Source organism: Pyrus communis, chromosome 2, assembly GCF_963583255.1.
Source record: "Pyrus communis chromosome 2, drPyrComm1.1, whole genome shotgun sequence".
Lineage (NCBI taxonomy): Eukaryota > Viridiplantae > Streptophyta > Magnoliopsida > Rosales > Rosaceae > Pyrus > Pyrus communis.
In genome coordinates this window covers 30,802,631-30,817,351 of record NC_084804.1, presented here as the reverse complement: position 1 = coordinate 30,817,351, position 14,721 = coordinate 30,802,631, and the positions used below count along the sequence as shown (strand labels likewise).

The following is a 14,721-nucleotide window of genomic DNA, read 5'->3' as shown; positions in this document are numbered from 1 at the left end:
AGGTTTGTACGCTACTGAAGGTTAACATGCTTAAAGATGTTGATGTATGTGCCAAGTTCGTTGACAGTATTAGGAAAGTTGTCATTCGCTCAAACTCTTTTGCGAAATGTCCTGTCTACTCAAGAAGGTCATCCCTGGTTGCTACAATGCATAAGACTTTGATCCTAGCAGCTAAGTCAATGCGCGTTTATCAAGATGCTGTCAAGTGTGCTAAGGAGGCCGAAGTGGCATTAATGGCTCAGCTTTGCCCGACTGCTGAAAAGATCGAGAAACTTGAATCTGAACTCGCCTTTTTGAAGGGGTCTAATGTCTCAGCCCCCACTTCTATACAGCCGGAGATCGCTCATCAGGAGGTCGCCCACTTGAAGGCTAAGCGTAGTGCGACTCAGGCTATTTCACCGATGGTCATTAACATCTCAATTTGGAACTATGATCTACTTAATTTGCCAAAGACAAGTTGCTTTAATTTGTGCATGCTGAAGTGTCTCGTCTTAAGGATGTCGCCAGTAAGCTTGAGTCCAAAGAGGTGGATCTGCAAGGTGTGCTGTCTGCTAACGAGAACTTGAAAAAAGGAATTGGATAAGCTGCAGGATGTTCACACTGGGCTTGTTAAGGTGAATGTGCAACTGAATAATGAGAAGGCCGGTCATGAAGTGGCACTTGCTTCTTGTCAGGTTGATTTCTACAAGTTTGGCTATGTAGACCATCTTTAGGGTAGGTTGTCGGATTATCCGAGAAGAACTTCGAGACTTTCTCTATTTATCCAATTGATCTGCTTAATTTCTCGTTCGAGGTTGCCTTTAGTGAAGTAGCTGAAGGTCAGGCAGTCCAGGCAAGGGTGGCTAAGGATGAACTGATAGAAGATTTGGCTGTTAAGAGCGGTGTGGCTGCTGAATGCACAACAGTTGAGGGACCACTGGTCTTCTTGCTTAGACTTAGGAATTTTCTTATTTTCCTTGTTCTACTTTATTGGAACTTTGTTGGCCTTCGAGCTGGTTAATCAATTTGTTAGAAATTTAATAAACAGCTTTCCTTGCTTTAATTCATCCTTCTTCTCACCATGTCTATTGCAAAACTTTACCGTAGAACGGGCGGCTGGGTGAGCTGCTTCAATGAAGCAGTCGATCCCACGTCGTCATTTAGGTTCTAGCTTTGGATTTGGGACACAAGGAACTTTATTTGCAAGAGGAAAAAATACAAGATTTCTAACTTATAGAGCCAGCGACCGAAAGAAGCTGGCAAGTTCGTGTAGCTACTATAGTCGTGAATTTTGGCTTTAACGACTACACGAGCCTTGGCCATCCTAGGGTGTGTTGCGAAGTTTTTAATTTATAGAGCCGGCAGCCAGGCACATGTTTCTTGTAGAAAGAAGAGAAAATTCGTGTAGCTGCTATAGTCATATCTCGGCTTTAGTGGCTGCACGATCCTTAGCCCTCCCGGGGCATGTTGCAAAGTTTTTAACTTATAGAGTCGTCGGTCAGATACATGCTTCTCGTAGAAAGCAGAGGAAATCCATGTAGCTGTTATAATCTGACTTCAGCTTTAGCTCCTGCAAAACTTAAATCGTAGACCATCGGTCGGAAGTGCTGCTTTTAAATAAGTAGACGGGTCCGTGTAGTCATAGATAGTGTAAGTCTCGACTTACGGATTACCTTGGGCTACCAGCCGTTGGGTCGTTGACCGGGCATCTTACTTACAGAAGCAAACAACCCGCGTGACCACTTCAGGTGTTGTCCTTGGCTCTCGGAGGCGTTTTAGGCATAAGGTGTAGGCAGAATAGTGCCTCAGAAGCCATATCCTTTCAAGTTGTAACTTGATTCCGCATGTCGCTTAACTAGTATTGCAACATTTTAAAACTAAGCTATGTTCATGAAGACTTGCATGTCAAAGACGTACCATCTAGTCACGCGAATTCTTTCATGGGCTGGAGCTGGAGAGAAGCTACTGCTGATAGGCCGCAATGAGGGTGATAACCTTATCGTGCTCTTCCCCTGCCAAATCTAAGTTTATGGTCATCTCCTTCTCGTTCTGCTCGAAATTCAGCAATACATTGCTAATGCTTGGCACCATGATGTTGGGATAGATGATTTCCTTAGAGCCATACGCCAAAGAGAATGGAGTTTCGCCGGTTGCTCGTCTCTTGGTGGTACGATATGGCCATAGAACATTGGGGAGCTCATCTGGCCACTTGTTCTTCTTGTTTGAGAGGGACTTCTTGAGGCAGTCGAGAATGGTCTTGTTGGACGCCTCGGCCTGCCCATTTCCCTACGAGTACTAGGGTGTGGACATATGTCTATGACGATGGAGCCAAGGCTTTGCCCACGAACTTCGCCAAGGCTTTGCCCACGAACTGCAGACCATTGTCTATGACGATGGAGTGAGGGATACCGAAGCAGGAAATGATGTTCTTCCGTATAAAGTGCTCTATGTCCATCTGGGTAGTTGTAGTAATGGGTTCAGCTTCGACCCATTTTGTGAAGTAGTCGGTCACTACGATCATCATCCCTCTACCTTTAGTGATAGGCGGCATTAGTCCTACTAGGTTAATTGCCCACTCCATGAATGGCCAAGGGCTCGTCTGCGGGTGGAGTTCGATGACAGGTAATGCGGGCACGGGCTTGAAGAGCTGGCGGCTGTCACACCTTTGTACATACTTCTTAGCGTCTTGATGCATAGTTGGCCAGTAGTAGCATGTGTTAAGAGTTTTTTGCACCAGGGAATGGCCTCCAGAGTGGTTTCCACAGACACCTTTGTGGATTGAGCTAAGAATCTTCAGGTCGTCAAGAGGCAATGGGCAACAGAGCTGTGGTCCTAAGAAGGATCTGCGAACAAGCATGTCATTCCACATGTAATAGCGTGCTACCTTCACCTAGAGCTTTCTGGACTCTAGTCTGTCTGTGGAGAGCGTTCCGTTGACTATGTAGTCGATGATGAGATCCTACTAACTCGAAGTTGTGCTGATATACGCTACCTCTACTCCTGGTTCCTCATCTATGCTCAACTTCTCCAAGTACTCGACTGGGATAAAGCACTTGAGTTGATGGTCTAAGGCAGAGCCTAGGCCTACTATTGCGTTTGTGTGGGCATTTTTTGCTCATGGAACTTAAGTGAGTGTGTACGCCTAGAAAGTCGCTAGCTGTTCTCGTACCTTCTCGTGGTATCAGGTCATCCTTGGATGCTTTGCCACGTACTCCCCTGAGGTTTGGTTGGTGATCAGCTGGGAATCAAAATAAATCTTGAGCTTCTTCACTGCTAGGTCTTTTGCCAATCAAACACCTGCTAGTAGGGCTTCATACTCTACTTCTTTGTTTGACGCCTTGAAGCTTGGAGTGATTGCATGCTCGAGCATCGAACTGTCCGAGGTAGTGAGAACTAGACCTGTTCCCAATCCCCGGTAATTGGATGATTCATCGACATGCAAACTGCCAGAAATCTTCTACTAGTTGGGCTGGTGCGGCTACAATGTGCTCGGCTGTCTCTGAGACGTTTCTGGGCTGAGTTGCTGCACTCATCAGAATGTCTGCCAGTTTTCGCGCCTTTAACATCGTGCGTTTGGATTGTACAGAATATCGTGTCACGAAAATAACTGCGTACGTCTAAAGGTATGGCTTGAGTTTCCAGATTGCAACAAATAGTGCCAAAACCAAAATTTTGATTTCAAGTATCTAGTTTCCGCATCGATGAGAGTTTTTAAACTGTGGAATACAAGTGGTCAGGCCCCCATCTTTTCTCGTATGAGGATAGAGCTTATTGCTGGTTCAGATACCACCATATAGATGCATAAATCCTTCGCTGCTTCTAACTTAGATAGTAGGGAATGTGATGTCAAGTACTTCTTCAAGTCCTGTAATGTTTTCTTACACTTCATCGTTCCATTTGTCTCGATATGCGTCTTAACTGCATTGAAAAAAACTTACATCGGTCGATAGGTCACGAAAGAAATTGGTTGAATGGAGCTGCTTGTCAGGTCAGACACTAGATCTCCTTCAGAGCGGTGGAGGACTTCATTTCCAGGATCGCTTAGATCTTCTTAAGATGTGTGTTTTGCATGGTCTGACCGCTGCTTAAGGTCAAGGGAGATGTGCTCAGCATTGTCTTCGGGTTTTCATCCTAATTCATCTGGCAGGGCATTGTTTACCTTGACGCCATCTTCTTGATCTATCCACTGTGGCTGCTATTTGGTGGAGGTAGAATCGTCTTTCTGCATTTCAGCTGCTATTGCTAAGGCGAAAGACGTCTTATTCGACTCCTTAAGAACTTGGTGTACATCTTGGGTGTTGTGCATTCTTTCATCGAAAATCGATCGCTGCGTCTGCTTCCTGGCTTGTTTTTTTTATTGAGTGGTTTATCGTTCTCCTTCTTTTGAGTTGGCTCTGCGTTTTTGCGAGGCTGCTCAAGCTGCTTCTGAGACCGCTTGGCCTCATCCCAGAATGAGTGTTTTTCTGCTAAAGCATAAAAGCCTACCAGGGTCAAGTTCTCACCCATAATCAGTTCTCCAAAAAGTGGGTGATCGGCTGAGAGCCCTTTCCGAAAGGCTGAGCATGCAATGTTGTCATCACATCCGACGATCTTCGTCTTCTCTACCTTGAACCTCTTGACAGATATGCAGAGTTACTCCTTTGGGTCCTTCTTCATGTTAAAGAGGTGGTCAGACTTCTTCTTGATCGAGCGGTAGGACGAATATTCCTTAGTCAAAACTAAGGAAAGTTCGCTGAAGTTCAGGATTGATCGTGGCGGTAGGGTATGGAACCAGTCTTACGCCTTGTCTTGGAGCATCGTGGCAAAGATTTTACACATGAAAGCATCATTGCTGCAATAAAGGGTCATGACACTTCGGTAGTGCATCAAATGTCTATCTGGATCTTTATCTCCTTTGAACAAGGTGAAATGTGGATAACTGAACTTCCGTGGTGGCTCCGTCTACTCGATCTCGTCTGTAAATGGTGACCTGCTCAGGTTGGCCACGTCTCTACGAAAAACATCATTGGTAGTATCAGTGCACTAGAATTCGCGCAGCTGCTCTACTATGAGCCTTTGTACTTCCTCTTAGATTTGTGCCTGGTTGGGTAGCGGAGCCTCCAGCTGTCCCCGGTGCTGATCTGCTAGTCCATGTTGCTCTTCCATATGTTATTCTCATATGTGCCGCGATCACGATGCACGGGGTTCATTCTGTGTTACTCGCCGTCTCGTTTAGCGGGGGCTGCTAGTGGAACTTGAGCTGGACTGCTCATATGCTTTCCTTTGTCCGCCATGCGACTGCCTACCTCGGTGCCTCGTAGGAGGATCTATTTGTGGGCCTAGCCTCGTGTGGATGCTTTGCCTAAAATGTCCTGAGTGCTAATCGAAGTGTGGACCCAACCTCGAATGCACACTGACTCGTGAGCTAAGTCGGGAATGAACGCTTCTCTGCACATCTAAGTGGGAGAAGACGTTTTCCCGAGGGCCCAAACTAGAGTGCACACTACCTAAATGCACGGTTTGTGGTGGGCTGAGCGGCTCTTTGCCAAAATGTCGTTGAAATGAGTCACGTTCTTCCATTCTTATCCTGCTGCGGGACACCTAGTATGGGGCGCGCTGCATCTCGTTATGCTCGAGGAGTTGGTTCACCAAGATGGTCTGTTGCGCGAGGGCATTCATCAAATTGGCGACCTACTGGGGCAGGTACTGTTCACCATTTAGATTGGAAAAGTCTGGATAATAGACATCTCCATGCGTGGTGGAAATATAGTGGACTATAGGTACAAAGCTTGAGCCCAGAACGGGCATTCCTGCATAAATGTGGGGTGAAAATAACCCTGAGTCGATCGCAGGACTAGTGATCAGAAACTGGATCGCCGAAAGTGGCCTCGAATTGGATTGGGTTGGGGGAAGGGGTCATCGGAATGGGTCGCGGGGCAGGCCAACCCAGCTGGGTGGCTGGGCCATGCATATGGGTGCGTTGGGCTCGCGCGTGTGGCAGCTGGCCTTGGGCCTGTGCTGTGTGATGGGCCAGCGCTGGCTCTTCACGAGCTTAGGCTCGATAGGCAGCTAAGTGGGCTTGAGCTACCTTAGCAGCGAGTTGGGCCTGGGATGTTGCAACTTAGGCTGTTGGTTGGTCTCCAGCTGCTACGACTTGGGCTGCTTGGCTAGCGGCCTTAGCTGTAGTGGTATGGGCCTCTTGGGCTCAGCCTGCTTCTCAGTAGACCTAGGTCTCCTGCCCATAGGTTAAGAAGTGGATCTGGGCCTCCTTCCTAAGATTTTGAGGGCTGTGGTGCTGCAAGGCCAGCGGTGCTTGCATTTGGGTCATGGCCTGGTGGCCCTACCGTGGCTGCTGGGTTGCGGTGGCGGTGGTAGGGCTCCTTTTGTTGTTGCGTTGAGCCTTGAAGATCGCCGTCATAGGGTTATGTCCTTGTCTACACTCTCCTTCCAAATCCTTGTATGTAAGGGGTTCCATTCGTCATGGTTTCTAAATTTCCTACCATTATATCCTTTCTCCAAGAATTGATCAAAAAACTTTTCTTGGAAAAATTAATTGATATGACGTGTGAGAAATTCAAGAAACAAATGCAAGAGGCTTCTTCGAGTATTTGAATTAGCTCTCAATAAAAGCACCAATTTGTCAATGCAAATTTTCGCTGTCTCCAATCTTGACGAAAATGCACCTGCAAAACAATCAACACCTTTGATCAAAGACTTAAGCTTCACGCGCCCAAGAGGTAGGGGTTAGGCCAATGGATCTCTGATGCCTAAGTCAATTTATCTGAGAAAGTAAAGTGTTTAGGGCTTTTTAAGGGTAGTAAAAGCTTCTGAAATTTGGTAGAATATGGGGTATGTATAGGGAAGAGGGTCGGCCATAGTGTTAGGGTTTTACCCTACACATAGCAGCATCCTATTGGCCAATGTTTATGGAAAAATATTCTCAAAATATTAAATAGGAAATAATATCTTGAGATAATAGAGTAATTATCCCTTATTGATTTAAATAGGGATTACTTACTTGATTGGAGTCATTCTTCAATTGGGAATATATTAAAAATAGGATTTGGGTAATTAATCCTTATCGTTAATGCTTTGACTTTTCCTTGTCAAGGGCAGGTGAGCTGTGGGCAATCGTATTCAACTGCTGAGATCTTCAGGGGTCTGAGCTGCGCATAGGAGTATCTAAGGAGCCTGCCCATTTATTGAGGGCAATCTTGTCTTTATTGAGTAAAAGTCCATGTGTCGCCTCTAGAATTTTTGAGATTATTTTTGGTTCCACAACGGGTAACAATTAGAGTTTTGGTTTATTTCCTTATGTTGAATCGAAAGTAACGTCACATTTATAACCTCATTCTTTGATAATGCAATATAGGGGATTGACCATCGCCCCAATTAATTCCTAGGCATTTAAGAAAATTAATAAAGGACACCTAGACCTACCCAGGTGCCAGCTTAAACTCGCCTAGGCATCCACCTTGCCCGCCTAGGTGGTCTAGACGAGATGGGCGGGTTTGAAACCTTTTTTTTTTGCTTTTTTTTTTTTAAGAAAAAAAAATCTAAGGAAGTGGCGTAGTGACTTTCATTTAGACAGAAAATAGATAACTTTCATCTTGCATTTTAGTTATTCAATTAATTGTAAGAGACTTGTTAGATGCTTAGAAGAACACTCATTATGTTTGTTCTTCATGTTTTCAACATGGTCTAGTACTTTATAATTTATATCTAATTCTATTTTGTAATTTATTTATCTCAATACAATTATGTAATTTTTAAGCAAAAGTAGACATTTATTTATATGTTTTATTGAATCCCACATCGACCAAAGGGAAAGAAGAATAAGAGTTTAAATAGGATTACCTCACTCTAATTAACACCGAAGTCTTTTGTGATAAAACCTCATACCTGACGAGTTGGGCATGTGGTAATTACCAAGTTGGGAATAGTATCAGTGATGTTGGAGTGAGGCCCTTAGCCCTCCGACCTGAAAATTTCAACATTTTATACAACAAATTTGATTAAATTATAAAAAATAAAAATAAAAAAAAAGCTGCTTAGGCCCCCAACTAGCCTAGAAGCCTAGGTGCTAGGCTCTTACTCACTGTCAGACTATTGCTTGGCGTCTTTTAAGACCATGATAACAATTACAACCTACATTTTTCCCTTCATCTAATTCCATTACATGAAACCATGATAACACTTATAACCTAGATTTTGCCCTTGATCTAACTTCATTACATGAAAATACTCTCTTTCTTACAACCCAACGTTGTTGTTTTTCAATATCCGTAAACTTAGTAAATGAAAGATGATAGATGGAGAAACAAAAAACTTTCTTTTGATTTTTGATAAGGGCAATCTTAATCCATGCAGTAAAAGAAAAGAAGATAAGGAAGAAGTTAATATAAATAAGATTCATGGTTATGCCGTCATTGTGTACATCCATCATGCAAACAAAGAAAACATTAAGCCCTAGCTACTTTTTATATATAATAGAGAATTTTAACGAAAAGCTTCAAATACTGTTTACTTTAACGAAAAATCATATTTTTACACTAAAAAGTCAATTCTAGTACTATTCACTTTACCCTTTATTTTATCCTTATTGTTGAAACTCAAAATTTTCAAACATTTTGCATTAGTTTCCTTTATATAATAATCCTGCATGTAACCCGCAGCACGCCGGCATAAGCTCAAAAGATATTGTTTCCGTTTAAACAATTTTTTAACTAGACGCAATCTGCATGTAACCCGCAACACGCCGGCATAAGCTCAAAAGATATTGTTTCCGTTTAAACAATTTTTTAATTAGACGCAATACCTTTTAGTACCCCAATCACATACGCTAAATATGATAAACATATCCAAATAACAGATTTCTTTCCTTTTTTGTGGGGTTTTAACTTTTGAGCCCTTAACTTAGGCATGGTGATGGTGAGTAGTGGGCAAAAAAGGGAAGAGATCCTCTTCGGATTTCTCCCATCAAAGTTATCAAGTTCACTTATCCAGACTCTTGAAATTTGATTCAACTAAAATTATTATCTTTTTAAGGAATTCCTTGTTTGTAGCCGTTTGATCAAATTTTAAGAGTCCAAATAAGTGAACTTGGTGGATTTGGCAGGAGAGATCCGGAGAGCATCTTTTTGGCAAAAAAAGGCAAGTTTGCGTACGTGGGAATTATATATGAGAAGGTTCATCTAACCTTCTAATGGAGGCCATTAAGCCGGGCAGATTCATTTACGTTCACTGTAGCCAGCATGCATAAAAAATTAAACACCAAAAACTAAAAAACAAAACGACCCAAATAGCAAGGGGTAGCCACTTAGTACTAACTACTGGTCTAGTGATATTCATGTTCATTTATAAGTAAGAAATTTTAGGTTCGATTCTTACCAAAGTCGAATTTGAACTATATTATTACTCACCCATTATAAAACTAAGCTCCATCCCTCTCCTTCGCGTAAATATCATCGTTTGTTCAAATGGCAAGGGGTATTTTTGGGAAACTGAGGTGTCAAAATCGTAAATTTGGCTTCGAAACGTGAGCGTTTCTAGAACCCAGCAGTTTAAAAGCATGTGGCCAACTCTCTTGCAAGTCCAGGGAGTTTCAACACCCAAAACTCAACATTTACACAGACCAAACCAGACCATCTCTCTCTCTCTCAAACTTCCTCTTTTGGAGAGGCAGAGAGGCATTGCAATATCTCTCTCCAAAACCCCATTAAGAAATCCAATTAATCCTCCCTCTCCCTGAGATGGGTGGGAAGAAATTCGCAGTGCTTCTGTGCGCAGAGGACACGGAGTTTGTGAAAAAGACGTACGGGGGATATTTTGGGGTGTATCTGAGAATGCTGGCGGAGGAGGGGGAGGCTTGGGACTTGTACCGGGTGGCGTGCGGTGAGTTTCCGGAGGATGATGAGATTGAAAGCTACGATGGGTTTGTGATATCCGGAAGCAGCAGGGATGCCCACGGCACTGATGCCTGGATCTGCAGGCTCCTCTCACTCCTCCAGAAATTGGATTCCATCAGGAAAAAAGTTCTCGGCATTTGCTTTGGTCATCAGGTACATAATCATTCCATCATTTTTATTTTTGTGATCATCTTTACAAGAACCAGCGATATTATTACTCTAATTTACACTAAGAAATGAGTGTGGGTTTGAACCCAAATCAAAATTGATGAGAAAAATCATATTCACAATTCATCCTTGTATATATTGTTCATTCATTCTTTGTCTGTCTTTTGTTTTCTTCGTCGAATCGGTAATCGGTTTGTTTTTTCCATTTGGAAATTGGATTTTTTAAGAAAGGGCATTTTGGTCGTTTTAGTATATTTTGCTTTGATGTGGTTTCCTATTTGAATTTTTTTTTTTCTTTTTTTTTGGATTTTGATTTTGGATGCCATATTGGGAACAGTTTTTAAAATGTTGATGTTGGTAGAAATATCGATATGTAATATGTTGAAATATCGATAGATATATCGATATCGGTTGTTTTTTATGGAAATTATAAAAAATGAAATTTTAAGGATTGTCAAACATTAGTTTAGACGAAATATAAGGATTTCTTCGATATTTAACTGATATGTCGGAAATTTCAACAAAATATGTTGATTTTAGCTGAAATTTAAGAGTTTTTCTTATATATAGTGAAGTTTAGACTTTACCCCCTCTATATCTTTTTCTGATTTTTCGGATATTTCCACGGAAATATCAATAATATTAAAGAAATTTTAAACATTTATTGAGAAGAACAAAATGGTGGGAAAAAGACTGTTTCGTGCTGGACACTGACATTTTCAGTCATTTCAGACTAAGGGTATAATAGTCTTTATGGGAGCACAGAATTAATTGTGATTAATAAGTTAAGTAACCGTTAGAAAATAATACTTAAATATTCACTAGTGAGCGATTTATATACTCATATTTTTTATTTGGTCCAATAATTTTTTAACACATTTTATTTTTCAAAAAATTATAGACATAATGTTCAACTTTTTTGGCTATGTCGCAAACATAGCCTTGTCGGTTTACCCTTACGTTATTGGAGAACCAGCGTTGGTTCTCATTTTATTTTCATTATCTTTTGACTGACACTTTGTGTCTTAGCAATGATACATCCATTTACTTGATACATTCCTTATTTGAAGATAAAATATGTCATAAAAAGATAATATAATATCTGGCCATATTTGTTTTTGTTTTGCTTTGGTTGTCTTTCACTCAGAGACAAAATCACAGTGCTGCTCATTCAAATAGAGCATAAATTCCAATAAAAATCTGTCCGAGTCTGTGAACTAACAAACCAGCATTTGGGTCTCAAACAAGAGTCGGTGACTGACACTAAAGAGAGGTGGGTATAAAATTAAACATGCGTGTAATTTGTGTAATGTGTGTTGAATTAGGTGACTATTTTGTTCCTGAGTGTGATTTGATTGGGTTAGGACGAAAGAGGCGTGGTATATTGGTTTATGGTCACATATTTTTCTTTTTGGCCAATAGATATTATAAAAGTTAAATTCAATTGACGTTGGCAGAATTAAATATAATATCTATGAAAGTTTCCATGACATTTTGTAATTTGTCGGTGGCTAAACTAAACTTGATAGGAAATGTTGTGTGCTTCTGGCTTTTCGGTGTTTTTTTTTTTTTTTTTTAATTATTTTATAGCAATAGCAATATAAAATTAAAGTAAAAACATGATTACATAGAAGTGTCAAACTGGGTGTATTTATCCAGTGATCAAGCACCACAAACAAACATAGTAAATTCCCTGCATAGTCACTACAAACAACACAATACACAATAATTAACAGTGCAAATTTGTCATAATAAATCAATGATGAGTGGTGACAGATTCAAAACCGTCCACACCACTGCCGAATCAAGACGGATTAGCGTCAATTATGGCCTAAACAAGGTGAATTCGGCTCAAATCTTGACATGCGAGGTGGCTAAGCCACTGAAACGGACAAAAAGCGCACGGCCACCTTGGAAACCAGCGGAAGATGGTGGCTTCAACCTACCACAACCACAATAACACCCCAAATCCCACGGATCTATACTCAAAATAGAGCGTATAGGAGGGTTTGGGATGGAGATCTATTAAACTGTAGAGACTTGCTCCAAAATAACGGGCGAAGAGGTGAAAAATAGTAATTGATAAAGTGGTGAGCAGCACCAACATTTAGGATGGTGAGAAAAATACACTCTTCTTTTGGATCGTGGGGGAGGAAAGAGAAAAGTGGGGATTGTGACTTTTGGGTGCTTTGGTTTGGAGGAAGGAGAGAGAAACGTGTGCATGGTTTCGCACTGTCGCCAATTGCTTGTTATGAACGTAAGATAAACGTGTCCAACACCACATGCATACGTTAAAAATATACATGTATACTTATACTTCCATGCAACTTTGCCTTTATTGGGAGGGATTCTGATTCTTCTCGTGAATGAATTACCTCACCTCCCACTACTTGATACATGGGATATGGCCGCTGCCTCTCCTCCCTCTATTGTCCGTAGTCGATGTTCTCCTCTTCTGTCCATGATCGCAGTCCTTATTTCCTTGAATTTTCTTTTGAAATACGAGACATGCTTTATTATGTTTGCATAGCTGGCTAGTTGCTGGAAAAGTTCTACTGAATTCAAAAAACAATTAACAAATAAAAAACTTTAAAATTTATTTAGGTTAATTAATAAAAAGTTTTATTAAAAATAAGTATTATAGTGTGCATAGGAATAGTGACACAAGTAAGAAGCATCTAAAATATATTATTTAGAATAAGAGCTTTTATAATCACACACATTGGCTTTCATATTCGTATTCATGTGAATTATATTAGTAAACAATTTATACGGAATCGTATTATTTTTACTATGATTTCATAAATTTTTAGTAAACAATGTCAATAGGAATCTGATTCTAACTCCACTTCATTCCAACTCCTCCTCAATACAATTCTTGTTATTCTGATTACTGATTAATAAACGAGTCACTGGTTGAGGATGTGATATTTTGAAATATGGAGGCACTTAATGTGAAAAAAGTCACGAAAAAAAAAAACGAAAGTAAAAGATTTAGTTCGTTCTATTGCTCTTTTAGGACACAATAGATGGCCTCGACTTTTTGGTGTGTTATAACTTATATGTCAATTCTATTAGTTTTTAGTTAGTTATATTTCGTTTTGGGTTGCTTGAAAATGGTTGAGCAGCCAACTCCTTCTCCACCCTTCAAATTAATGCCATTGATGCTTGTTTATGTTTGTGATGAATGATTGAGAGTTGTGGCTTTGATTAGATATTGAGCCGTGCATTGGGAGGAAAATCTGGCAGAGCCATCACAGGCTGGGATATCGGAATCCGAACCATCCACGTGTCATCATCTTCCAAGGCCTTATCCACTCTCAAAATTCCAGCTCTTCTCTCCATATATGAAATCCATCGAGATGAGGTGTGTATGTGTGTCCACAAATCTACTTCTCCTCCGTTGATCGTCCTACAATATCAGTTTGACTTTCATGCAAAATGCTTTAGCATTTAGGGTTTAGGGTTTACCTTACCAAGTGCGAAAGTCAAGTTTAATTAATTATATGTTGCTTAACTTGTTATGCATCAGTTTTAATAGATAAATTCATGGTCATTGATCTCATTAAAAAAAATAGGTGTGGGAACTGCCGCCTAAGGCTGAGTTAATTGCCTGGTCGGATAAGACTGGTGTGGAGATGTTTAAGTATGGAGATCACATGATGGGAATCCAAGGACACCCTGAGTACACCAAAGACATTCTTCTCAATCTTATCGATCACCTTGCCAAACTCGAATACATCTTGGTAATATACTTCTATAACATTTTTGTGATCGTAAACACTCTATAAATATTCCGCTTAGCGGTCCAGAAGCTAAATTGGGAGTATCAAAATCGTTATCATTATCTTTTCAAATGTTCGTCTAGTTAACAAATCATGCAACAGTTTAATTTGTTATTGTTGATTTGGTTTTAGGACTCGGAAACTGAAGAATTGAAGGCCAAGGTGGAGGCATGTGAGCCAGACAGAGAGGCATGGAAGAGGGTTTGTAGAAGCTTTCTCAAGGGTGAATTATGATGATAAATGACTAATTTATGAGAAGGAAAGAAAATAAAAATTAAGTGTGAATATGTTGTGTGTTGAGGAGAGGCTAAGAAAGGGTCGTTAGCTGTTTCAGTGTTCTTAGGTTGGTAACTGTGTTTAGGTTGGCAGCTTAAGGATTAATATGCTATCAAGTATAATTTGAAGAAGAATTTGCAAGGTTGCTTAATTTTGCTAGTAAAATCTTTGCATTTTCTGATCATCTCACTCAACTAGTACAATATGATTGACATCCGTGGCCTAGCATGCAGCGAAAAGGAAACAAAAATTACTGCAAATCAATCCTAATATAATTAATTATGGTTCGAACGGTTGACATCCAATGCCTAGAAAAATTATAGTCCAAACAACTTTATAACAGTACAGATTAAAGTAGAGATAAGGGAAGACATGAAAGAAGTTGCAGGGTCGGTTTTGAGATTTTTGGTGCCCGGCACAACGCAACATTTGTATAACTCCATATAAAAAATAATAAAATTTTTAAGTGAAGAATTCCACATGAAGGAATTCTTCTTTTCTCACTATAATGTTGGTATTCTCGAGAAGACAACTTTAATTAGAAAAATGCGTAACAAAGGGTCCAGCAGTGGAGGGTTGGATTTGTTAGCAGTGGGCCAACAAGTTGTTCACAGCTCAACATTTTC

General features: G+C 40.6%; 1 protein-coding gene across 1 annotated transcript; it reads left to right on the top strand.

Annotated features, from left to right (window-relative positions):
* The first annotated feature begins 9,611 nt into the window (after window positions 1-9,611).
* On the top strand, window positions 9,612-14,279 carry LOC137725256 (gamma-glutamyl peptidase 5-like). The gene is made up of 4 exons (XM_068463885.1): window positions 9,612-10,019; window positions 13,249-13,401; window positions 13,613-13,780; window positions 13,952-14,279. The coding sequence occupies exons 1-4, from the start codon at window positions 9,711-9,713 to the stop codon at window positions 14,051-14,053; spliced, it is 732 nt and encodes a 243-aa protein (XP_068319986.1). The 5' UTR covers window positions 9,612-9,710; the 3' UTR covers window positions 14,054-14,279.
* The last annotated feature ends 442 nt before the right edge of the window (window positions 14,280-14,721 follow it).